This window comes from Lactuca sativa, chromosome 6 (assembly GCF_002870075.4).
Source record: "Lactuca sativa cultivar Salinas chromosome 6, Lsat_Salinas_v11, whole genome shotgun sequence".
Taxonomy (NCBI): domain Eukaryota; kingdom Viridiplantae; phylum Streptophyta; class Magnoliopsida; order Asterales; family Asteraceae; genus Lactuca; species Lactuca sativa.
This window is the reverse complement of record NC_056628.2, coordinates 151,396,107-151,420,166: the sequence shown is the minus strand read 5'-3', so window position 1 is coordinate 151,420,166 and position 24,060 is coordinate 151,396,107. Positions and strand designations below refer to the sequence as shown.

The 24,060-nt window shown below is 35.8% G+C and overlaps 2 protein-coding genes across 5 annotated transcripts; both read right to left on the bottom strand.

The window, feature by feature from the left end:
• Positions 1-16,757: 16,757 nt before the first annotated feature.
• LOC111890854 (uncharacterized) lies at positions 16,758-18,197 on the bottom strand. Its single transcript, XM_023886935.3, has 5 exons — positions 17,851-18,197; positions 17,695-17,759; positions 17,557-17,617; positions 17,144-17,290; positions 16,758-17,018 (listed from the first exon to the last, which is right to left on the bottom strand). Exons 1-5 carry the CDS (start codon positions 18,101-18,103, stop codon positions 16,891-16,893), a joined length of 654 nt encoding a protein of 217 aa, XP_023742703.1. The 5' UTR covers positions 18,104-18,197; the 3' UTR covers positions 16,758-16,890.
• An 879-nt stretch (positions 18,198-19,076) lies between these two features.
• LOC111890835 (protein SPA1-RELATED 2) lies at positions 19,077-23,834 on the bottom strand. 4 transcript variants are annotated; one of them, XM_023886913.3, is made up of 10 exons: positions 23,644-23,834; positions 23,239-23,408; positions 22,976-23,037; positions 21,653-22,715; positions 21,418-21,575; positions 20,654-21,338; positions 20,408-20,554; positions 20,017-20,334; positions 19,851-19,910; positions 19,077-19,585 (listed from the first exon to the last, which is right to left on the bottom strand). In XM_023886913.3, exons 4-10 carry the CDS (start codon positions 22,664-22,666, stop codon positions 19,394-19,396), a joined length of 2,574 nt encoding a protein of 857 aa, XP_023742681.1. In that variant the 5' UTR covers positions 22,667-22,715; positions 22,976-23,037; positions 23,239-23,408; positions 23,644-23,834; the 3' UTR covers positions 19,077-19,393. The 4 variants fall into 4 exon arrangements, with proteins under 4 accessions (XP_023742681.1, XP_052620718.1, XP_023742679.1 ...); XM_052764758.1 differs by lacking the exon at positions 22,976-23,037; XM_023886911.3 differs by lacking the exon at positions 23,239-23,408.
• Positions 23,835-24,060: the final 226 nt, after the last annotated feature.

Here is a 24,060-nt window from a genome sequence, read left to right as displayed (position 1 = left end):
AGGATAAGACAACCTCATCTCCTCATTAAAAGTATAATATGAAATACAAAGTAACTACATGTTTTTCAAAAAATTCCTAATCTTAGTTACTTTAGGAAAAGTGAATTGATGCAATCCCATGAAATTACACTTTGCACCCTTGCTAAGAAGTTAGTGGAGCGTGTGTGGTTTACCGGCACACTAATTGGTTCTAAGAAAAGGTGGCAAAGGGTGATTCATTGTTTATCATAGTTCGATGGAGCGTATGTGGTTTACCGGCACATCGAATAGGTGATCGTTACAATGAAGGCACCATGTGAATTTGCATGGTAATTCACACCCACTTTGTGATCCTCGATATCCCAATCACAAACGAGAGGGGCATATCGAGATTTAAACATGCCATTGAAAAGTTTCAATGAATCTCATCCAAACCTAGGAATTCTCAATACATTTAGAACTTAAAGTTATGTTTTCATGGTGGAGAATTAGTGAATCGTCATTCACTTACCTTCAAATTGTTTGCATGTTAGATTACGGCATCCCTTTTCTAATATGTAAATATTGTTGTTGGATCCTAGCCCTAATTTTCTTATTGGGTGATTATTAGGGATTCAAATTCTAATCTATCTTTGTCCTTTCTATTTGTAGATGTCGAACGCGAACAACGCTGCTGCTAGCTCGTTCACATTGATGAGCCTTTATCAAAAGGTGACTTTCGATGGGACGAACTTTAGCGAATGGATAAGATACATTCGCACAATTGCTCGCTACGAGGACAAGGAGTATGTCCTCGATGAGAAGCTCGAGAAGATCAACCCAGAAATCGCTACTCCGGCTGAAATGACTGTTTTTGAGACTCATGAACGTGATGAGACGAAGGTTCATTGCATCATGATAGCCACAATGAACGCCGAATTCCAAAAGTCCTATGAGGACATGTATCCGTACGAAATGCACCAAGACTTGTTGGAGAGATACCACCAAAACGCGAGGCAGGAGTGTTACGAGATTTTCACTAACATGATCTCCGCTAAAATGGGTCATGGAGAATCTCTAACCGTGCACCTGCAAAAGATGCAAAGGTATGTCGATCGTCTTCGCAAGTTAAATGTTGACTTTGGGGAAGACTTGGCGATCGACATGGTGCTTCACTCTTTGCCTCCGTGTTACAATAAATTTAGGATGACCTACCACATGAACAAAGAAGAGGTCATCCTAAGTAAGCTCCAAGGTCTCCTTAGGGTTGCTGAGAGCAACCTCAAGGACAAGTCTGTTGCACCCACTCCCAATCCACCCGATGCTCCTGTTTTGGCCATTGGGCAAGGAAGAGACAAGAAAAGGAAGGCTCTGTCTAAGAGCCACCACAAGGGAAAGTCCCGAAATGGTTCCTCTTCTAGTGGGACCAAAGTTGATCCCGCTAAGCCTAACCCTAACCTAAAGGAGGCAGAGTGCCACCACTGCCACAAAATAGGGCATTGGAAGAGAAGCTGCCCAGACTACCTGCAAGCCATCAGGGAAGGAAAGATCAAGCCGTCTTTCGCAGGTATATACAAAATTAAATCTAATGATTCATCTCATGCTATTTCTTGGGTCCTTGATACCGGTTGTGGTTACCACATTTGTTCTGAATTGCAGGGACTAAGAAGAAATAGGGATGTGGAGCATGGAAGAATAAATCTAATCATGGGGAACAGAAGATCGTCGCCTGTGACCAAGATTGGAGTGTATTCTTTAGTGCTTAGGAATGGTTTATGTTTAGATTTGAACAATTGTTGCTATTCGCCAGAAATGGCAAGAAACATCATTTCATTGCATGGTTTGTTTAGACAAGGTTTTAGATTTTCTTTTAATAATGAGAATGGTTCTATTCTTGCTTATCTAAATGGTGTCTTATATTTTGAAGCAATACCGTGTAATGGAATTTATGAAACTGTTATGATTGTAGATAACTTAGGAAATGATGTTTTATGCATGGATTCTTCCAATGGTATGGATAGAGCATCCTTATGGCATTGTCGTCTTGGACATGTCAACAAGAAGCGCATAGCCCAACTCTAAAAGGATGGAGTGTTGGAGTCATTCGACCTTAGGGAAGATGACACATGCGAGTCTTGTTTGCTTGGAAATATGACTAAGTCACCCTTCACTAGTACATGTGAAAGGGGTGAGGGTCTATTGGACCTCATACATACCGATGTATGTGGACCGTTTAGATCAACCACAAAGGATGGGAACCGCTTCTATGTGAATTTTACCAATGACTATAGTAGATATGGGTATATCTACTTAATCAATCAAAAGTCAGAAACGTTTGAAAAGTTCAAAGAGTTCAAGAATGAAGTGGAGAATCAATTGGGCAGGAAAATCAAGATGCTTCGATCCGATCGAGGAGGAGAGTACCTAAGTCTTGAATTCCACGATTATCTCAAGGAGTGTGGAATATTTTCACAATTGACGCCACCTAGGACACCGCAGTTGAATGGTGTGGCAGAAAGGCGTAATCGAACCTTGTTAGACATGGTTCGCTCTATGATGAGTCGTGCTTCACTAACTATCTCTTTTTGGGGGTATGCCTTAGAGACTGCCGCCCATATTCTTAACCGAGTCCCTACTAAGAAGGTTGCCAAAACACCTCACGAGATGTGGACAGGGAAAGCTCCCTCATTGGCACATATCAAGGTTTGGGGTTGCGAGGCTTTCGTAAGACGAGATACTCACGACAAGCTCGAACCTCGTAGTGAGCGATGTATTTTCATCGGCTACCCGCAGAAATCATTTGGATAACTCTTCTATAGACCGAAGGACAATGTTGTCTTTGTTGCGAGGAGAGGAGTTTTCCGAGAGCGAGAACTCATAAGCCAAGGAGACAGTGGGAGGAAAATCGAGCTTGAAGAGATTCAATAGTCGATAGATGAAGTAACCTCTACCACTGGCACTCAACCCGAGGAGGAAACTCCGGTTGAAACGATTGACGAGTCCTTACCTCTTAGACGTTCCGAAAGACTTAGAGTTCAACCCCAGTTTTATGGTTTTCATATTACTACCGAAGGGGACACGTATATTAGTGATGGTACACTAATAAATCTTGATGAACCTAATAGCTATAAGGAAGTCATGGCAGGCCCGGAGTCTGTAAAATGGAAAGAGGCGATGGACAGCGAGATCCAGTCCATGTAGGACAACCAAGTTTGGAATTTGGTTGATAATGTGCCCGGACGTAAGACCGTTGGGTGTAAATGGATCTTCAAGAAGAAGACCGACGTGGATGGAAACGTACACACATATAAAGCGCGATTGGTTGCGAAGGGCTTTACTCAAACTCTCGGAGTTGACTATGATGAGACCTTCTCACCAGTTGCGAAGATAAAATCTATTAGAGTGATGCTAGCTATTGCCGCATTTCATGATTATGAGATTTGGCAAATGGATGTCAAAACCGCTTTCCTTAATGGAAAGTTGGCCGAGGATGTTTACATGGCTCAGCCAGAGGGTTTTGTCGATCTGAAGCATCCAAATAGAGTGTCTAAGCTTGAGAAGTCCATTTATGGACTTAAGCAAGCGTCTCGCAGATGAAATCTTTGCTTCGATGAGAAAGTCAAAGAATTTGGATTCGTACGAAGCGAAGATGAATCATGTGTATATGTCAAAGCCAGTGGGAGTATAGTGAGCTTCCTCGTTCTGTATGTCGATGAAATACTGCTCATAGGAAACGACGTCCCGACTCTGCAGGAGGTTAAGTCCTGGCTCGGGAAGTGCTTCGCTATGAAGGACCTCGGAGAGGCTTCCTATATTTTGGGAATAAGGATAGTAAGAGAGAGAAGTAAGAGACTAATAGGACTTAGTCAGAACACTTACTTAGATAAGGTACTAAAACGTTTTAGTATGGAAAACTCGAAGAAGGGAGAATTACTGATACAAAGTAATGCCAAGTTGAGTAAGACTCAAAGTCCGAGTACCGAAGCTGAAATAGCATAAATGAGCCGAGTACCATACGCTTCCGCAGTTGGCTCAATCATGTATGCTATGACTTGTACTCGCCCTGATGTAGCCTTTGCTTTGAGTATGGTTAGCAGATATCAAGGGAATCCTGGCAGAGCCCATTGGATTGCGGTTAAGAATATACTTAAGTACCTTCGGAGGACGAAGGAATGGTTCTTAGTCCTCGGAGGGAGTGATGACTTGAAGGTGCGAGGGTATAGTGACGCCAACTTTCATACCGACAGGGACAACTACCGTTCGCAGTCGGGCTGGCTCTTTACCCTGAATGGAGGAGCAGTGACGTGGAAAAGTTCCAAGCAGGAAACCGTAGCTGATTCAACGTGTGAATCAGAGTACACTGCAGCGAGCGAAGCGTCGAAGGAGGCAATATGGTTGAATAACTTCATCGGTGATCCTGGAGTTGTACCTGCCATAAAGGAGCCCATGGAAATTTTCTATGATAATGAAGGAGCGGTTGCCTTGACCAAGGAACCGAGGGATCATGGTAGATCTCGACATATCGACAGAAAATATCACTTTATTAGACATCGTGTAGAAGAAGGACAACTCGTGGTGAAGAGGATATCATCAGAAGATAACCCAGCAGATCCGCTTACGAAGGGACTGAGTAGGGTTAAGCACTTGCAGCATGCTAGGAGTATTGGGCTGAAGGATGATATTAGTATAGATTAGATAGTAGTAGAAACGTGTAATAGATAAATGTAATTAACATTTGATGATTAAATAAAAGAGTATTATTTATGAGTAAGGTTACTATCTTATGTTAATTGTTTAACTATTGTTTCACTTTGCATGTTTTGACTTCCAGAATAATTGAGTTTATTAAGAATAATCGAATTATTCATATTGTCCACAATCGTTCATATGTTGGAAGTAGGTATAAATGAAGATTGTCATGAATTGGTGTGTAGATTGTCTAAATGGTATTAGACATAGCAAAAGTTTGCTGCAACGTTCATGAGTGCTTATGAACTAGTTTTGAGCATTGGAACAAACCCGCGCTTGCTGGAATCATCTTATGGAATGTGATAAAAAGGGTGATCGCAAGACGATAATATCATATGGTCTTAAAACCAAGATATACGGTTTGTTATTTGTTAATTGGTTGTACATTGATAATGCGAAACCGCATCAGTAAGTTGATGTTATAAAACGCATTGTTGTGTATAGTTGATTAATGAATAAGTAAATGCATATAAGTCGAAGTTTATTTGTTACTTTTATCCTAAAAGGGTAAAAGCGATATCTCGGCCGCTCGATGATTTGATTTGACTTATGTGTCGGGCCCGGTCAGAACTGAATTGATATGTTCGATTAAGTTCTATGTCAAATAAATCTACAATCGAGAAACCAAATGCTAGACAAATTGGTTCCATAGAATTGTTAGCATGATATCTAAACAGATGACTGTACGATCCCTTATCTGAAGGACAAGATTGATTAGATCAGAGTTTGACAGCATATTTGAGAGCTACGATTGCTAATCGGATGATACTTGTGTATATAGTTACTAGACTTATCCAAGTGGGAGACTGTTGGAATATTGTCTAAGGCTGCAACTATATTAGGCAAGTATTTGACCCGGTTGTGCATGGTCCTTTTGGGTTGCCTTCACCATAGCAACTTGACAGGATGATTTATTATGAGAGAAGAAATATTATTAATATATTATGAGAATAATATAAGGAATAATAATATTATTATTTGATTAATATAAGTCATAAATTAATTAGGAATTAATTTGGTGACTTAAAGAGATTAATTGAATAAAGGGGCATAAACTGTCAATTGTATGATAGTTGTACTTTGGGCTATAATCCCTTATGGATAAGGGGTGGACGATTTCTAGGGCTTAGGATAGGCTTAGAATTCGTCCAAGGCTTATCAATTAGGGTATTGGATTGCTTAGGGCCTAAGTTATCCAATTAGGGTTTTAAGGGTGAAACCTAAGGAGCCTTACAAGTATAAATAGACCCTAAGGGTTAAGGAAATCGGCACATATGCTCTAGAAAAAACCTTGTCCGGTTCTTGATCCCTTCTCCTATCTCTCAAATCATCCTCTTGCTAGTTGGTGTTTGTAAGCCATTAGAGGAGTGACAATTGTGACTCTAAAGCTCCAAGGACAGGAAGATCAAGCAAGTGATTCAAGGTAAACTTCTAATTCTGATTTCTTATTGTTATTATACTCTATTAGCCATTAGAAGTCTTGGATTCAATGTATGTTCAATTAGAGAAACCTAGATCCAAGCATTAGGGTTTGCATGTGCACATAGGAATGTTCATATGGCTAAAACCCATCAACATCATATATTGTTAAATGTGATTTCAACATTTGGAACATTTTCATAGAGCATCTGGTTTCAATGACATTCTTGAATATGATGGTGCTCTTGGATGTGATGAAACTCTTGGATACGATGACACTCTTGGCTATGATGTCATTCTTGGAAATGATGTCACTCTTGTCTATGTAACGCTTGGATCTTCAGGTACATCGTTCATAATCAAATTATCATTTTGGGAATTACCACGGCGTGGTGGAAGCACCACCACAACATGGCGAAGCGAAAACGGGCCACGTGTTCATTCAAGTCACCACGGTGTGGTAGTATTGGCCATGACGTGGTGGTGGCTGGCATGCAAACTCCATTTTTTCAGGTTTGCTCCCTATTTAAAGAAATGAGGAGGCTAGGGTTTGATCATCCTCAGCCTCTATCAATTCCCTCAAGCCCCAAAGAAACCCTAATCACTTTTTTCCATTATTGAGATAGTTTTGGTGTTCCTTGAAGCTAAAAGATGAAGATGGAAGAAGGAAGAAGCAAATATCAAGCAAACAAGTCTTCATTCTTCACCTTATCACTCTCCTGGACCTTTGTAAGTGTCTAAAACTTAATTTTTATCATGCTAGGTTGCTAGATCTTGAGTTTTGTCACATAAACTTCTTGTTCTTGTTTGTTGGAATGGTGAGATCTTATAAAGTTTGCAACCTTATGAATCTCCAAGTCATTTGGTATATTTTGTGCCTTGAATCTAGAGTTTTGTTGGCTTTTCAAGCCATGCATGAGATTTAGGTCATAAACCCTCATTTTGACCTAATATGGGGTCAAGACATGCATTCGACATACATGTCTATAAAAGACCAACCTTTAGGTTGGTTTTGGTGCTAGAATCACTTTTGGAAAGGATGGATTTCGGACCTTATGGAATAAGTGCTTATTGGTTAAGTTCTTTCATTATTAAGCCTTTTTGGGACCTTTGGATGGTCCTAATGGATAAAGTTAGAAAATTTATCCTTCAAGATCACATTTTGGACTAGATATGAGCTTTGGGGTTCCTGGAATCAAAGAAAATAACTTAATGCATTAAGTTGTTGGAACCTCGGCAACCATGACATGGTCCTAGGTCACCATGGCATGACGGCTAGGATTTTCCCGCCTATTTGGTCGTATGCAGACCACGGCGTGGCCATGGCGGTCGGTTAAAGTCAACATTGACTGTTAACTTTGACCGTTGACCTTGAGGATTGACTTTTTACTTGTGGATTTTGTTCAGTTGTTAATGTCTTAATAGGTAGATTAAGGTCTTGTTTTGTGTGATTATTTAGGTGACATCTAGTACCTGATATGGGATTTTGAGAGTGTGTTGGCTTTTGAGCTGCTTTACGAGGTGAGTTCCTTCACTGTATTCATGGGTCGAAGGCACCAATGCCGACCCACTAGATTATGTTAGTAGGATGATAGTTGTCTTTGTGATAATTCCATGATATGCCTGTTTATGCTTGTTGTCTTCGTGACTTTCGTTGATATGATTTTATGCTTAGCTGTAGGGGTGGAATAGAACCAGTATCGGTTGAAAGATACTGAAGGGGGTCAAATAGACCCAGTACCGGTTTAAAGCTACTGAAGGGGTGAAATAGACCCAGTATCAGTTGAAAAATACCGAAGGGGGTGAAATAAACCCAGCACCGGTTGAAAGATATCGAAATGGGTGAAATAGACCCAATTATGTTTTGACTATTACATATGTTTGGTATGATGTATTTTGACGGAGCTCACTAAGCTTTGTGCTTACAGTTTTTAGTTTATGCTTCAGGTACTTTCAGCTCGAAAGGGAAGGCCCCGACTTAATCACACCGCATCCGCCCATGTTTTCCGCATTTTGTGATTTTGAGATTTGTACTATGATATTGTTTCACTATGATACACTTTCGGTTGTCTTGACATGATTATTGGATGTTTTGAAATGAATTAAAAATGAAAATTTTGTCTGAAATTTTTGGAATGTTACTGTATGGCTAGCTCCCAGGTTTATTGGCTACTACATAGGGGTGAGCATCGGAACAGGGTACCCGCTTCTGGAACCAGAACAGCCTCGGAACCGTAGGTTCAAGAACTGAAACCGCCTTAAGTGGTTCCGGTTCTTGTTCTTCAGAACCGCTACCCGCTGGGTACCTGCTGGAACCGATATATATATATATATATATATATATATATATATATATATATATATATATATATATATATATATATATATATATATATATATATATATATATATATATATATATATATATTATGCGTTTATTCGTTTATTGTATTGTTTTATAATACTATCGCAGAAATATATTAGAACTATATCAAGATATCTATCTTATAGTTTCTTTTGGTATATACAAAATGAGGTTTAATTAAATACATTTACCAAAAGCATCTTATTTGGACTTATGAATTCACAACTTTTGTTAGAAAAAAAAACCACGCTCCCACATCGCGCATTGAAACAAAAAAAATAAGAGTTTCTCCTTTATAAAACGATTTTGAGAGGGGATGTAGCATATTAGGAATTTTCTTGGTGGCCTACCATTGTGAGTAGTATTTGTATATCCGTGTATCATCCTCCTTAATAAATAAATGTTTTTTTGCCGCATGTCAATCTTTTATGAGTTTTGATACTTTTCAGGTATTTTTAAAATAAATAATATCCATATGTTAATTTATGGGTTTTTTTTTTAATTTTTAAATTAAATTAAAAAGCCACATAATCTTATACTTATATATGTAAAGTATCAAATGTAATAAATATTATAATAAATTGCAATTAATATGTTTCTTCATTTCTTATTTTAAAATTTTATTTAAAAAAATACTTATTATTTATATTTTAATATCCTCCTTAATAAATAAAGGTTTTTTTTGTCACATGTCAATCTCTTATGAGTTTTGACACTTGTCATTTTGTGGTATTTTTAAAATAAATAATATCCACATGTTAATTAATGTTTTTTTTTTCAATTTTTAAATTAAATTAAAAAGCCACATAATCTTATACTTGTATATGTAAAGTATCAAATGTAATAAATATTATAATAAATTGCAATTAATATGTTTCTTCATTTCTTATTTTAAAATTTTATTTAAAAAAATACTTATTATTTATATTTTAATATTTTATTTTCTTTAATCAACCCGTTTAATACACGGGTTTTACACCTAGTTTTTTTATATAAGCTCTATTGGTTGAAGCTCATTTGTTTCATTTCTATGTAGTTTTAAACACTTTGGTTTTCCGTCTACTTCCAAACTTTTTGGTTTTAGATTGGATATGGACCTTATTCTAACCGTTTATTTAGTAAAAAGTTCCAATGATTAATTTTAGCTAAAATTTTTTAGTGTTTTTTAGAAAAGTGGGTATCCGTAACCAGCACCAGAACTGGCGGTTCCGATTCCAATTCTAATATCTTAGGAACTGTCGGTTCCGGTTTCAGTTCCGTCAAATTTAGGCGGTTACCCGCCTATGCTCACTCATACTTCTCAACGAAGCAGTAACTCCTCAACCCAACCATACTATGTCGACATACACCTAACATATAACATATAACATTAACAGATAAACATATAACCAATCAATTAGACTAACAACCAAATCTACAGACCGCTATCACATAACATCATCATATATAATAGGACTCAGTACTAACAGATCAATACAACATAGCAACATCCTATACATCAGGACACATAACCCAATGGTTTGGAATTGGTGCCTTTGACCCGCAAGTATAGTGAAGAAAAACTCACCTCTCAGTCCAAACAAATAGTTGAATGGGTCTCTACTTCGAATATCAGTTCTACTCATCACCTATTCATCAAATAGCGATTAATCTCAAATACAACTCAAAATACCAAAATTACCCTTAGGTCAGACTGATGGATTGGGTGTCTAATCCCATAACTATAATTGATATAAACTTAAATAGATAGTAGCACAGTCCTTTTGGGTTGCCCTCAAACCTAGCAACTGAACATGATGATTTTGGAGAGAGAGAGAGAGAGAGAGAGGTTGATTTATTATTTGAGTAATAAATTGAAATAAATGATTTATTAATTTATTATGAAAATAATATATTAATTAGAAATCATATTATTTAATTAATAATTAATCATAAATTAATTATAATTAATTTTGGGATTAATTGGATTAATTAAAAGTGTAGGGACTGTTTGGTTATTTATTGAAAATTAAAGAAGGAAGGCCCAAGGACCTCATTAGATGTGGTGGACGAAAATCACTTGGGTTACGCCCAACGTATGCAATTGGTCCCTTTTTCTTCTTATTAAGAGTTTAATCCTTAAGTTCTTTTGTCTAAATTATAGATTTAGTCCTTAACCATAAAGTTTCCAACTTTATGGTCTTGCATGGCTATTAAGTGCCCAATAGTAAAAACCCTAACTTCTTAACTCATTAAGACATTATACCCCATGCATGGAAGAAAACTAATAATCAAGATTGCATTTTTATTACCTTAGATACTCCAAAACATCTGGAAGGACAATCCATTTAGGTCTAGATCATGCCATACTCAAGAACAACATTGATTGGTGACAAAAGCACGGAATAACATCATACAAGCTATATCTAACCAAATAAGCCTCAAGGTATGAACTTTATATGTGACATCCCTATTTTTCACGGCCAGAAAAGACCGATTTTGTTTATGCTTTATAAAAATCAGAGTAATTCTTTTAATAAAAATGTTGCGGAATTTGTTCCTAGTAAAACATGATAAATACGTTATCAAAGCATTTTCGAAGAAAAGTATTTTTAATTCATTTTAAAACATTTGGGATGTCATCGTCAATACAGAAACATAAGCATAAACAGAACCTACATTTATTTACACTAGTGATCTACATCTCTTTAATATCTCAGTGTAATGTTACTTCATATCGACACCTGTGATATAAATAAACTGAGTTGGTCAGGTTGGGAAACCTGGTGAGTACATAGGGTTTTCAACCCACAATAATATTATTATTATGTTTAATTAATCAAACAATCAACCCAATTACCCATCCTCATTATCTTCTTTAGTTTTAAGGATCTACCCTAAGAATCAACTATTCCTCGTTTATTTATTCCTAAGGATCATCCTAAGGAATCGACACGAAGTCCATCGTTACCAAGGCTTATAGATTATAAGTGGTGAACACGTAGTCCAAAACATCTGGTAAACACTTAGTTCAAAAGTAGCTAGTGAACACACTTAGTTCAAAATGCCTAGTGAACACACTCAGTTCAAAAATATCTAATGAGCACCTAGTTCAAAAACACCTACAGGTTACGAGCCTTCTAGCGTTCCACTGGATTGTCTAGTATCGTCCATGGTCGTCATCTATACTCCACTAGATGATTGGATCATTGTCAACATTTATGTCTTTCATCGTGTTGTCACACAACAACTATTTCATCTACCCATGTTTTACCCAACACGTTTTGTAGATATAAAATACATATACAGTTTAAATCATTTAAAACATGTATAAAAATCTTTCACCCAGCATAAACAGCAAGTATTCAGACAATATGCACACATAGCACGTAATTTATATTAAAAGACTTCATATATATGTGTAAGATGAAAGAGACTATGCACTCACCTGAAAGGTGGTGACTCAGCACTCGGACAGCGCTTCGATACTCTCAAAACAATTTTCCTTCGATAAAACCTAGTACCGATACCACTAGGGTTTAGTTTAACGATAACCGCGACAAATTAATAGTCTGACAATTATTATTATTATATAAGCGTTAAATAACACTCAATATGACTCATACTAATAGCCCAAATAATTATTTTAAGGACCTAATAACATTCCTATAATTATTTGAAAGCTATATTAAAAATTGCGTAAGCGTAGCTCACTTACAACGGATTTTAAAGAAAACTGGGCTTTACACAGAGCAGCATTTCCGAACCGAAAGACCTCTTTTTATTGGGACTCTGGGAGCCTCGGGGCTTCTTCGGGTGCTAGGGGGTTTACCTAGGCTTTTAGGGGGGTTTGGGGGGGTTAGAGAGAGAGTTTAGAGAGAGAAAGAAGTGCGGAAAGGTGTGAGAAATGAGGGTGCCCTGGCTCCCTTTTTATAGGCTGGAAAAGCCAAAAACTCGTCGAGTTGGCCTCAAACTCGTTGAGTTCCAGGCCAGGTGTCACCATCTGGTGGCTAGCCTTGGGGAGGAAGCAACGGCCAGGATTGCGCCACGTCACCCGATTTTGCACAGCAGCCTCCCGACTTAGAAAAATCATAACTCTCGCATACGAGCTCCGTTTTTGACGTTCTTTTTTCCACGCGTAGGTAAAAACAAGATCTACAACTTTCATTTAGACTCCGTCGGCTAATTCTCGACCGATCTTAAATTTAACAGTAGGAGGAGATTAGACTGCTAAATGACCGCGAAGAATTCGTAACTCCTTCATACGGACTCCGTTTTCGTCTTTCATTATACCGTTGAGTTCCTATTAATGAGATCTTCAACTCTCATTTAGGTCGCGTAAGCCAAAAACCGCTCGAACTAAAATTCGAGTTTCGGGTTGTACACTGCTAGGCCGAAACTTCAAAAAAATCATAACTTCCTCATACGAAGTCAGATTTGGGCGTTCTTTTTATGGATTTTCTCGGTTTAACATACTATACAACTTTTTTTTAGATCACTAAGGCTAAAAAGTCTTCTATCATAAATTCACTTTTTACGTCTCCTGGTGCCGTGCCGGTTTTGCTGAAAAACTTCGACGGGCCATAACTTTTTCGTTATAACTCGGATTTCGGCGTTCTTTATATGTATGGAACCCTTGAACATATTCTACAACTTGCTTAAGATTATTTATTCTAAAAAATCTTTTGTCAAAAAGTCGTTTTCGACCCCTATTATTCTAAATTGACTAGCCCGGATCTACGGGCGTTACATTATACCTTCTAGAGATGTAGGAGGGTGCAAAACTTCCAGATCCAAGGTTGTTCCAAGCTTCCAAGTTGTTCTCTTTTATTTATTCTTCCTCTATGAACACCAAAAACACATACCAATGGCTCAAGAATGCTCAAAACGAATTAGTGTTTGCAAAGGGGTCGAAATGGGGTTGGAGGCTGATGAAAGAAAGAAGAATTAGGACTTAAGGATGTTTAAATGTGGTCCAAACCCTGAAAATTAGGGTTTGGGATCCTGCCACGTACGCCCAGCGTACGTGATCGAGTCCTAATAATTACAAATTTTCCATTTTAGTCTAGTAAGCAACAATTCTCAAATCAAGGGCTAAAAGTGGAAATACCTAAATATCAAGATATTACACTAATTGGTTGCCAATATAAGATAATTGGTAAACTTGTAGCTAACAGATTGGCGGAGGTTATTGGTTCTTTGGTCAGCTTGGAGTAATCTGCTTTCATAAAAGGCAGACAAATTCTAGATGGGTCGTTTCTTCTTAATGAGGTGGTTGTCTGGTGTAAGGCTTCTAAAAATACACTTATGGTGTTTAAAATGGATTTTGAAAAGGCCTGTGATTCTCTTTCGTGGGAATATATCATTGAAATTATGCAAATTATGGGTTTTGGTCCTAAATGATGTGGGTGGATCTTGGAGATGTTAAGCTCTGCTAGAGCTTCAGTTTTGGTTAGTGGTTATCCTACGAAAGAATTTCATATTTAAATAGGTTGTAGGCAGTGTGATCCTCTCTCCCATTTTCTTTTCACTTTAGCTGTGAAAGGTCTTCACGTGGATCTTGAGAGGGCCCGCATGGCTGATGTTTTTAGAGGGATTTCTATTGGTGACATTGAGATTTCACACCTTCTGTATGCGGAGGATATTGTTGTGCCTGCACTATGGAGTCTTGAAAATGTTGCCCATATTGTTTTCATTTTTCAATGTTTCTTCTTGGCTCTAGGTCTTAAAATCAATATACATAAAAACAAATTGATTGGAGTTGGTGTTACCCCTTCTCAAGTTGTGGAGGTTGTGAGTTATATGGATTGTGCTTCTAATTCTCTCCCTTTTATTCATCTTGGAGTGCCTGTAGGTCATAATATGAACCGGTAAACGCTTGGTCCTCTATTATTGAGAAATTTTGTAGTAGATTAGCAGGGTGGAAAGCTAAATGTCTTTCCTTTGGCTGTCGACCTACTTTAATTAAGTCAGTTCTTGGGTCTGTGGGCAACTATTAAATGTCAGATTTCCCTACTCCAATCACGGTTCTTCGTTCTCTGGAGTCCTTCAAAGCTAAGTTCTTTTGGGGTGCAAATTTGGATGAGAGGCGTGGGTTAATTGGAACAAAATTATGGCTGAGGTTGGTAGTTTAGGAGTGGGAAGCTTGTTTGCTTTCAACATAGTGTTGATGTTCAGGTGGTGTTGGAGATTCTTTCATGATCCTGGTCTGTTGTGAGTGAGGGTTGTCAAAATCATTTATCGGGCTGATGGTGGTCTTTCTTCTTTATATGCTCGTGATTCTTGGTTAGGGCCTTGGAATAACCTTATTCGTATGATTGCCAATCTTCAGGATCGCGGGATTGATCTCTTATCTTTATGCCCAGTTAGAGTGACGGATGGTTCTTCTACGTCTTTTTGGCAAGACAAAATGGATGGCGGATACATCTCTTGTAGTTTTCTTTCATAGAGTTTATGCATTGGACAATCATAAACTGGCTTCTATCAGAGATCGGTTTCTTTTAGGCTGATATTCTAGTAGTCTTCAACGTTGTCCTAGGGGAGGTATTGAGTCGAGCCAGTGGGACGATTTCATGAATTTACTAAAGCATTGTCGGATGCAGGATACTCCGGATGGATTGGGTTGGCTCGGTGATGTGTCAAATGCTTTTTTGGTTTCTTCAGCTCGTTTTATTATTGATTCTAGTTTTCTTGGGTGAGTGGTACGGAGACTATGTGGAATAACTAGGTTTCTATCAAAATTAACATTCTCATTTGGAGGATCAGACTTGGTAGCATCCCGACTAGGGAGAGATTTTCTATTCGAGGGTTGGAGTTGTATTCGATTATGTGTCCGATTTGTCTTAATGTTGTGGAGACTATTGATCATCTTTTTGTAGGGTGCAGAGAGTTGACTGGTATTTGGAGTAGGATTGCTATTTGGTGAGGAGTATAGCTTCTTGATCAGTAATCTATTACATATCTTATCTCTTGGTCTGATTTTGTTCAGTTGCTTAGTGGTCAACGAAAAGCTTTTGAAGGAGTGGTGTTTTTGACCTTTTGGTGCTTGTGGAATTTCAGAAATTTCTTTATTTTTGGAACGGCTTCTCCTAGAAAATCCATTATTTTTGATGAGGTTGTTGAGCGGGTTTTTTTAGATTTCCAATAGGTGTAGTAAAGTTAAGCTTAAATGAACTGATTGGATTTACAATCCTGTTTTAGCTTCTATTTTGTTGTAATGTGTTTTTCCTAACACCTTGCTAGTTTTTTAATAAAATCTTCCCTCATTCTAAAAAATAATAAATTTAGCTTAAATATAATGTATGTTGAAAATATTTTTGAGTCGATTTTAAAATTTTTAAAGATGTTAAAGAATTTGACAAAGTTCGTTATTTTAATAACTAAGACATTAATAAACAAATTAACTAATAAGCATTCTTATATGTTGTAATTATAAAAATTTCCAAAATGATGAAGTTATTTTGAATAAATTCTATCAGTTGTTTAAGCTAAAATTAGAATAGCCATAGAGTGACCAAATTGTATTCAATACGAACAAATAAATTGTCAAAAGCTGTTGTAATTACTTTGAAAGTGAGAAATTACAATTCGTCATAAGAAGAATAATAATAAGGGTAGCAGCTAAAGAAGATTTATATTATCTTAAAGCTAATAAAACTGTATTCTTTTATATTTCATATTTTATATTTTTATGCAAATACTTATCATTTACTTACATCTCTTTGAGCATTACCGATTATTTTATTTATTTTCCTTATAGATCCTAACTATTTGAGTATTTTCCATATTCATTTCTCTTATGTTTAAATTAGTTTGGTTTCTACTTTCTATTACGTTATTTGTTATTTTTGGATCGGTCTACAATAGCCCGACCCACCACATGTAGCCCACTCGACTACAACATATTCGTTCTTTCCTTTTTTTAAAATTCTTTTCACTTAAACGATATTCTATGTTCATTAGTTCATAACAAACAATACTATTTCTGTTTAATTTGAGCATTTAGGTTATTTGTCAATAATTTTAAAATGAGCACTCTTCTCAAAAAGATAAAACTCCATAGGTGATATTTACCTCATTCTTCCATCCACCTCTCATCTAGCTCTAGCCTTGGCCTTTGCTATTGTGTCTTCTCATACATGGAATTACCGAAATGGTCCTCCATGAATTTCTGTTTTTAAACTTTGCAACTTTGTCATGTTTGTCTACTTATCTTTCTGCTAATAGTTGTGTCACTAAAACATGGATTTGTTTGAGCGTATACACTACGATTTATCGACACCTCCTATTGTGAGAATGAGTGGATATACTTTTTTTGTAAACCTTCTACAAACCAATACAAATGCTAGATTCTTGGCTATAAAGCATCACCTTATGCACCTTTTTTACATTGACATTAAGGCAAAAACGTATGTATCAACTTAAATATTTTGAACATTGCTCACACCTTCCGTCTCTAATTCAACTTGGGGCTCGGACTCACTTGATTGTGTGATAGGCTTCACGTTTTTAATCTTTGAAACACGGAAGATTGCTAGATTGGTGTCCCCTAAAGAAAAAAAAATGATCAATGATAATTTTTAACTAATAATCAAATATCTATATATAAAATAGCCTCTTACAAAAAAGTTAATAAAAATTATAAACCATAAATCTTTTTTAGGAAGATTGTACCGAATGTAACGTATCTCCCAGGGGTGACAACTGATTGCACGCCAGGCGTAAGCCTTTTTTCATCAATGAATGTCCCATTCGTGCTGCCCAAATCGGTCAACAATAGAGCACCACCCTTCTTCTGAAATCGGGCATGCGTACCGGATACTACATAAGATACACAAAAAGTTATCAAAAATAGCAATGTACTTTCAAAAACTGTATTATAGCATCCTACTTTCATATCATTTTATTAAAGCATGGTTTTATGAAAAATAAATTCTTAAAAAGACATTATGGTATAAAAATCTAACCAATATAACGGTCAAAGTCAGCTTTTATTTAGATGAAAATCATGAAATTGCTATAATTGTTGCTATTTCTTGAATTTAACCCAAGAAAGTATTTAGAATTTTGCCATAACTAATAAGTACCTGTAGCAACCGGGATTACTATATCGGCTTTCTCAGGAACACGCCCAACAGTCGCCTCCTTCTACCTCAAATCATGCCCGAAAACTTTAAAAATCAGAAGTCGGATTTTCAGATAATGAGTCTAAAGAAACTACTTACGGATGAAATCTCGAATGAAGATGGCATAGCAACCTTAAAACCGATGTGTCTCGAATCTCCATCACCTATTTGACCAAATCCACAAACCAAATTTTGATTTAAACAAGTATACTATAGCGTGGTAATTGAACATGAACAAGGGATAAAATTGCTCACCCACGGGTTCAAGAAGCCATGTATATTCATCATCGATTGGATTGGTTTGACCAGCTATGGAAGCGTTTATGGTAGCTCCGAACCTCTTCTGTGAAAACAATTTATCGTTAAAGTTATATTGCAATTTCAGAGAGGATCGAGAAGAGGAGAAATTAGGTCTAAGATGGAAGAACGATTGAGGATATTGGGATTTTAATGAAGGCTTTTTCAAATTGAGACATGAAATGGAGTGGGATGTGATCAAGGTTTCCATTTTCGCAGAAAGTTTGCTGCAATTTTAGTGGAGAAATTTGGAGGGAATGTAAGATAGAAGAAGTAACAAGACAATCAACAATGTGATTGAAAGCTTTTGGGGTAGTCATCAGTCATGGTGTATGTGTGGCAGACATTTAATGATGTGATGACATGGATAATCCCAGAATCCAGATTGATTTATTTATTTAAAATTAAAAGTAAATTGATTTTGTTTGTAGCTAAAAATCCAAAAAAGAAACAAGTTAATCGCGGTTGAAGTTATTTAGAGGAAAAATCATAAAAATAATCATATAACTGGGTGGAGGATTTAACAACCTGGCCATTTTTTTCTAGCAATTGAATGATTGATCGTATATTTCACAACATTATCAATTGATCGACCATTTTTTTTTCTAGCAATTAAAAGTTGTTTTGCAATAATATTGTTACGGATTATCTGCCGGTATAAAGTACACTTTAAGAATCTTTTAGTATCTTGAAATTAGGTTCCAAAATGGACACTGCAAATGTCCAAGATCATTTTGAAAGCACATATATTTACCTATAAGTCATAAATTCAACTTCCGATATTCTTCTTCATATTATATTTTTGTTTTATATTCGATTTTATTCAATTAATTTCGAAAAATCGACGATTATATTAATTTTGACATTTTTATATGGTCATCTGGTCATTTCACCTTTAAATTTTATACTTTTGGCATGAATATTTAAAATTTTTGTTACAAATTCATCATAAGTTTAATTTTTTTACATCTTTTTGTTTTAAATTTTGTTTTCTGCTGTATAAAATCATATTACAAAAAAACATATTTCACATAGAAAAACCCTTCTTTTTCTTTATAAAAACTTTACTTTTTAAATATTTTTGTATGCAAAATATGAAATGAATATTTTTTGATGTGACATTAAAATGTATATATACCACTAGACTAACACTTCAACCCAACTATTTAGATACGTAAAACGAATGCTAAAATGTATAAACCTTTCTCAATTGAAAACTATCTGGTATACAGCATACATATCAACATCTACCACAACTTACATACATATAAAACTCTACTTCCAAATTTCATCCAAATAAAAAAAAAAAAGCACAAATAAACCACCCTATCAAATCTCAATTTCAACCATATTCAACACCCAAAAAAAAAACTACAAAATTCTCGACCTCATCTCAATGTACACGAGCAATCGAATTAGCCCAAAAGGCTCGGGACTCGAAGTTTTCTTTATTTTCAAAGATTTATATATTTATATACACTTAATGATGTCACAAATGGCTTTAAACCATCTGCAACAACTTCAAGCAGCCACTGGAGTTGGCGGCAATAACCATGTCCGACTTCTGCCGCCAGCAAACACTCGAAACAAACTGGTTGTTTGCGTGGTCGGTTTCTTTGCCGGAAACCGGATCGATTGAGCCAAATTTGTGGGCCGTGATTGGCATCGGAAGTGATCGGTAATAAGCAAACACCTGTGGCAAAAACGTAATTTTTTTAGCCCTAGATGGAGAGAGAAGGTAGACTGTGACAGATGGGACTGTGTCTAGCTGATATGTGACACTGACAGTAATTACTGTAAAGTAGTACTTATCTGCGAAAAACGAGTCCTTGTTTGACTTTATTGTTTTAAATTTAAGTTGTATATGTTTTTTTTTATTATGATTATTATATCCTTCCCAACAACAAAAATAATTATATAAAATAACAAAAATATATAAAGAACAAATAAATAGGTACCTCGTTTGTTTCTGAACCACATGCAATGTATCCATCAGCAACAGATAAACCGACAAAATTCTGTAGACATAGATTTTCCATAAAAGAATAAATAATAAATAAAATATATACAACCAAATTTTAAGTATTAACAATTTATGAAAGCAATTGAGTTAAAAACACGAACTTTCTCATTTGTGTGTCCTTTGAAAGTCATGATGCAAGCATCACTCGATAAGCAACCGAATTTTGTTTTCTTGAGATCCCAAAGCTTTAGTGTGTTATCAGTGGATGCTGAAATTACGGTTTCGCCATCCAAAAACTTCACATAGCTAACAGCTCGATCATGTCCTCCCAATATACACAATGGGGTTGTAATATTTCGAAGATCATAACAATATGTTCGATAATCAGCAGACCCAAAACACACCAAATGAGATGAAAATGGAGAGAATTGTACACAACAAACATTTGCAATGTTTCGGATTGTTGATACACTCTTCTTCTGTATAAGGGTAAAATCGTCATTTTTACATTTTAAAATCTTGAAGACGATAAAGGAAAAAGAAGAGGCTTACCTCATTAATGCTCCAAAGTTTGACATAACAATCGTCACTCCCGCTAGCTAACTTTGTGGGGTCCACTCGAGAAAAGTCAACTGACCATGCTCTTTTTTCATGCTCGATATGATGAGAAACTGTTTGACCAGTTCCTGCATCCCATATCTGGAACCATAGAAAATTAGAAACAAATTAAAGTAAGATGATATAAAATTATAAATTAATAATAAAATAAAAATAAATGAAAGTGTAGAAAGTAGAAACCTTCACTGAGCCATCGTAATCTGTGGAAGCGAGATAATTCTTGATATAACTATTCCAAGAAATGCAACTAACTTTTGATTTATTCACCATTTCAATTGCAGGATAATGAATATCAATCGAATCATCCAATAATAAATGAAAATCATAAACTTTAATCTTTTTAGAAACTCCCGCAGTTGCAAAATAATCTTCATCTCTATCAAATCCAAGAGAGCATATAACATTTGCAGAATTACTAAAATCACCTCCCCTTAAATTACCACGAACTTCAAATCTACTATACCTTGCATACTTGCATAATCCGTTGAAAAAGATTCCAAGTCGATCCAACGGTTTATTATTTTCTTGATCAATCGTGTCCGTTGGATCGTTTTTGATGCTTGATCTTATGGAAAAGTATGCACTTTCAAGGTGGATTAAATTGGCTTTTAATCTTGATTCAATAATTGGTGGTTTGTTGTTTTCTTGAATTGATTGTCTTCTTGACTCGATTTCTTTGATATCGGATTTTAAGTAGTTGATGTCTTTGATTAAATTTGTGGCTTGTTTTTGTTTTTGGTCTTTTAAAGATGTGAGAAAATGTAATAATAATTCGGATTCGGTGTCTTCTTGAGCTATGGAGGATAATAAATCGTCTGTTGATGTTTCTTCTATTTCATTTATAAGCTTGGATTTTAGAATGTCCCTGTTAAATTGAAATCAACATATAAAAAGGAAATCTTTTTTTTTTAAAAAGTTGACAACCAAATTAATTTTATAATTACCTAGTGGTTGGTCGAGCTGAGGCTTCAGGGTGAAGTAGCCAAAGACAAAATCCTGCTTCCTTGGGATTTTCAGACAAGAATCTAGGAGGAAGAATCCTTTGTCTTAAATTCATCATTGCAACTGCATGTTCTTTAGAAGTAATAAAAGATCCAAGAATCTGGAAGATGGAAAAAAAAATTATAAGATCAGTTCAAAAGAAATTTTTATATAATCTCATATTGTTATATTTCACACCTCAAATAGAAGAACACCCAAAGAGTATACATTTGAAGACATCATGCAAGGCCTCTCTTTAACATCCTCGGGCCCCGCATACCACTGTTCTTCTAATAAATCACCACCAAAAGAAGTCAACCCTGGTTGAGTTTGATTTTGAGTTTGAGTTTGACCATGGTTAGAACCAGAACGATTTGGGAACTGTTGCCACATGCCAAAAGAGTTGAAATTTTCACCATGTTTTCTTCTTTTCAAGAATTGATTAGACAAAAGAACATCATCTCCTTTGGTTTCTGTTAATTCCTTCATGTATAAGACTTGATTTGAAGGTAGCAATTTGAAGAATGATGGTCTTAAAGCTTGTAAAGCTTCTCCTTGAGAGTGTGATGAATCCACTAAATCTAATATTTGTTTAAATATATAAAGACTTTTCGATTTATCAACTTTATTCTTTCCCATTTTCAACCATTCTCTCAAATTTACAGTTTCATCTTTGGGAGGGTTAGGCTCGGGAATGACAGCTCGGGGATCGGTTTGACCATCTCGAGGTGGACCTCGGAAAATGACGCCTTTGCCCTTGAGTGTACTTTTCACGAAATACTCGGAGAATCCGGATTTAGAAAGAATCTTTGTTCGAATACTTGAAGTGGGTTGGTTTTCATCATGGGGTGAATTGTCATTTGTCTCGTTTTGATTTTGATTTTGATTTTGATTTTCTTGTTTGTTTTCAAGAAATCCTGGGAAGAAAATGGAGTCTGAATCTTCCCAAACATCAGGCTTTGAAGCACCAACTATTTCTAAATTCCCATGGTTGAAATTTCTTACGACTAATTCTTCAACAATACCCCTGGAATTATCATTGTTCTTTCCATCAATGATATTTGTAAATGTGTCAGGATTGTTTTCTTGAAAACTAATATCTTTAATTGGATTCACTACATTGGAACTTGTGGGATTTAGAGAGAATTCTCTTTCTTTGTTTTGTAATCTTGCTCTATTGATGTCTTCAATTGCATTTGCTTCATTATCCATCACTTCATGAAGATCCTTTAAGAAGTTTCATCATCACTTCATGAAGACCCTTTAATGAATTTCATTTCATTAAGTTAGATAATAAAGACAATTAGCCTAATTGTAGGATTATACTTTCATATCTACCAATTATAGAATACTTATTTTAAAGAAAAGAAATGAAAGTAGGATGCTATAATACACAAATATATAAAAGCAAATTGTTATTTATTGTCCACAAAAATATCAGGAAAAGAAATTAAAGCACAATGATGTAGTTGTGTAGATTTTTCAAAGTACAATGTAGTAATAAGAAGAAAACAGAAGTACCAATTTGCATAGTCAGCATCAACAGTCAACACAAGCACTTCCCCACATGATCGAAATATCACCTAAGGTTTCAATTGTCAAAAATCAGGGAAAATGATGCATACGAATGTGTTTGTTTGATGAAGCAGTGTGTGGACCAAATGTAAATCTAGGGCATGTGCAATCTGACCATTTTCATGAATTTCGGTGCCCTAATTGCAGAAGCCAATAAAAAACCTAAATTCTCGATCATAAAACATATGAAATCGAACAAAATTGCATACCCAATTGGGAGTAGACAAATACGGCACGATTTCCCAAAATATTTTCAGAAACCAGGAAGAAATAAAACAAAATCAACTGTCATCTTCCGACTCGCTGTGTCAACTCCTTTCGAAGCAACTTCAGTTCACAGAGCATATATTCAAATAACAAATGATTTAATTCGAAGTTCCTGTATTGAACACCTATTTTTAGTCAAAACAATTCAACTCATTTACCCCCAAAATTCAACTCGTGAGACCGTTCTACTATCGTGAACTTCAAATTGAGCTTAATCCCAATCCAATTAGAACCCATAAAGTTAAAACTTTAACAAAATGTATAGGAATAGTAGTTACAATCAAAATATAACCAATGCAATTAACTCAAAATCAATCGAACTTGATCTGGATGTGATTAGTTGATACCTTTATTGACCCAGGGAAGAAATCGAGCAAGAATGTGCTGAATTAAAAAGGGGAAACGAAAAGTGAGCGAATTTCTAAACGATGGAGAAAACAAAACCCCTGGAGAGAAAAGGTGAAATTTTACGGTACTTTTCAACTGTGAAGCGGCAAAGATATATCTCTGCCACTCGATTGCTTCTTCCAAGATTTTCTTTTTTTCAGTTTCTGAAGAACAAGCATAACTTTTTAGAGTAAATTACAGAAATAATACTCAAACTTTGATTAAATTTACAATTTCAGTCCAAATTTTATAAACACAATATGGACAGTTCGTGTGGTTATATTTTTTTCTAGAACCGCCAAATCAATAAAAACTTTACAATGACCATAACCCCCCAAAAATCAAACATAAAGCTAAAACAATTATAGGACCAAATA

Bases quoted from the DNA above. Each gene is read 5' to 3' on its own strand.
- LOC111890854 (XM_023886935.3), bottom strand. From the start codon at position 18,103: ATGGAAACCTTGATCACATCCCACTCCATTTCATGTCTCAATTTGAAA. The intron at 17,618-17,694 runs GTAAGTAGTTTC...GATTTGAGGTAG, and splicing joins CTTCATTCGAGATTTCATCC to AAGGAGGCGACTGTTGGGCG. The intron at 17,291-17,556 runs GTACTTATTAGT...TATCTTATGTAG, and splicing joins AGTAATCCCGGTTGCTACAG to TATCCGGTACGCATGCCCGA.
- LOC111890835 (XM_023886913.3), bottom strand. From the start codon at position 22,666: ATGGATAATGAAGCAAATGCAATTGAAGACATCAATAGAGCAAGATTA. The intron at 20,555-20,653 runs GTTTCTACTTTC...CTATGGTTCCAG, and splicing joins ATTACGATGGCTCAGTGAAG to ATATGGGATGCAGGAACTGG. The intron at 19,911-20,016 runs GTTCGTGTTTTT...CTATGTCTACAG, and splicing joins AAGGACACACAAATGAGAAA to AATTTTGTCGGTTTATCTGT.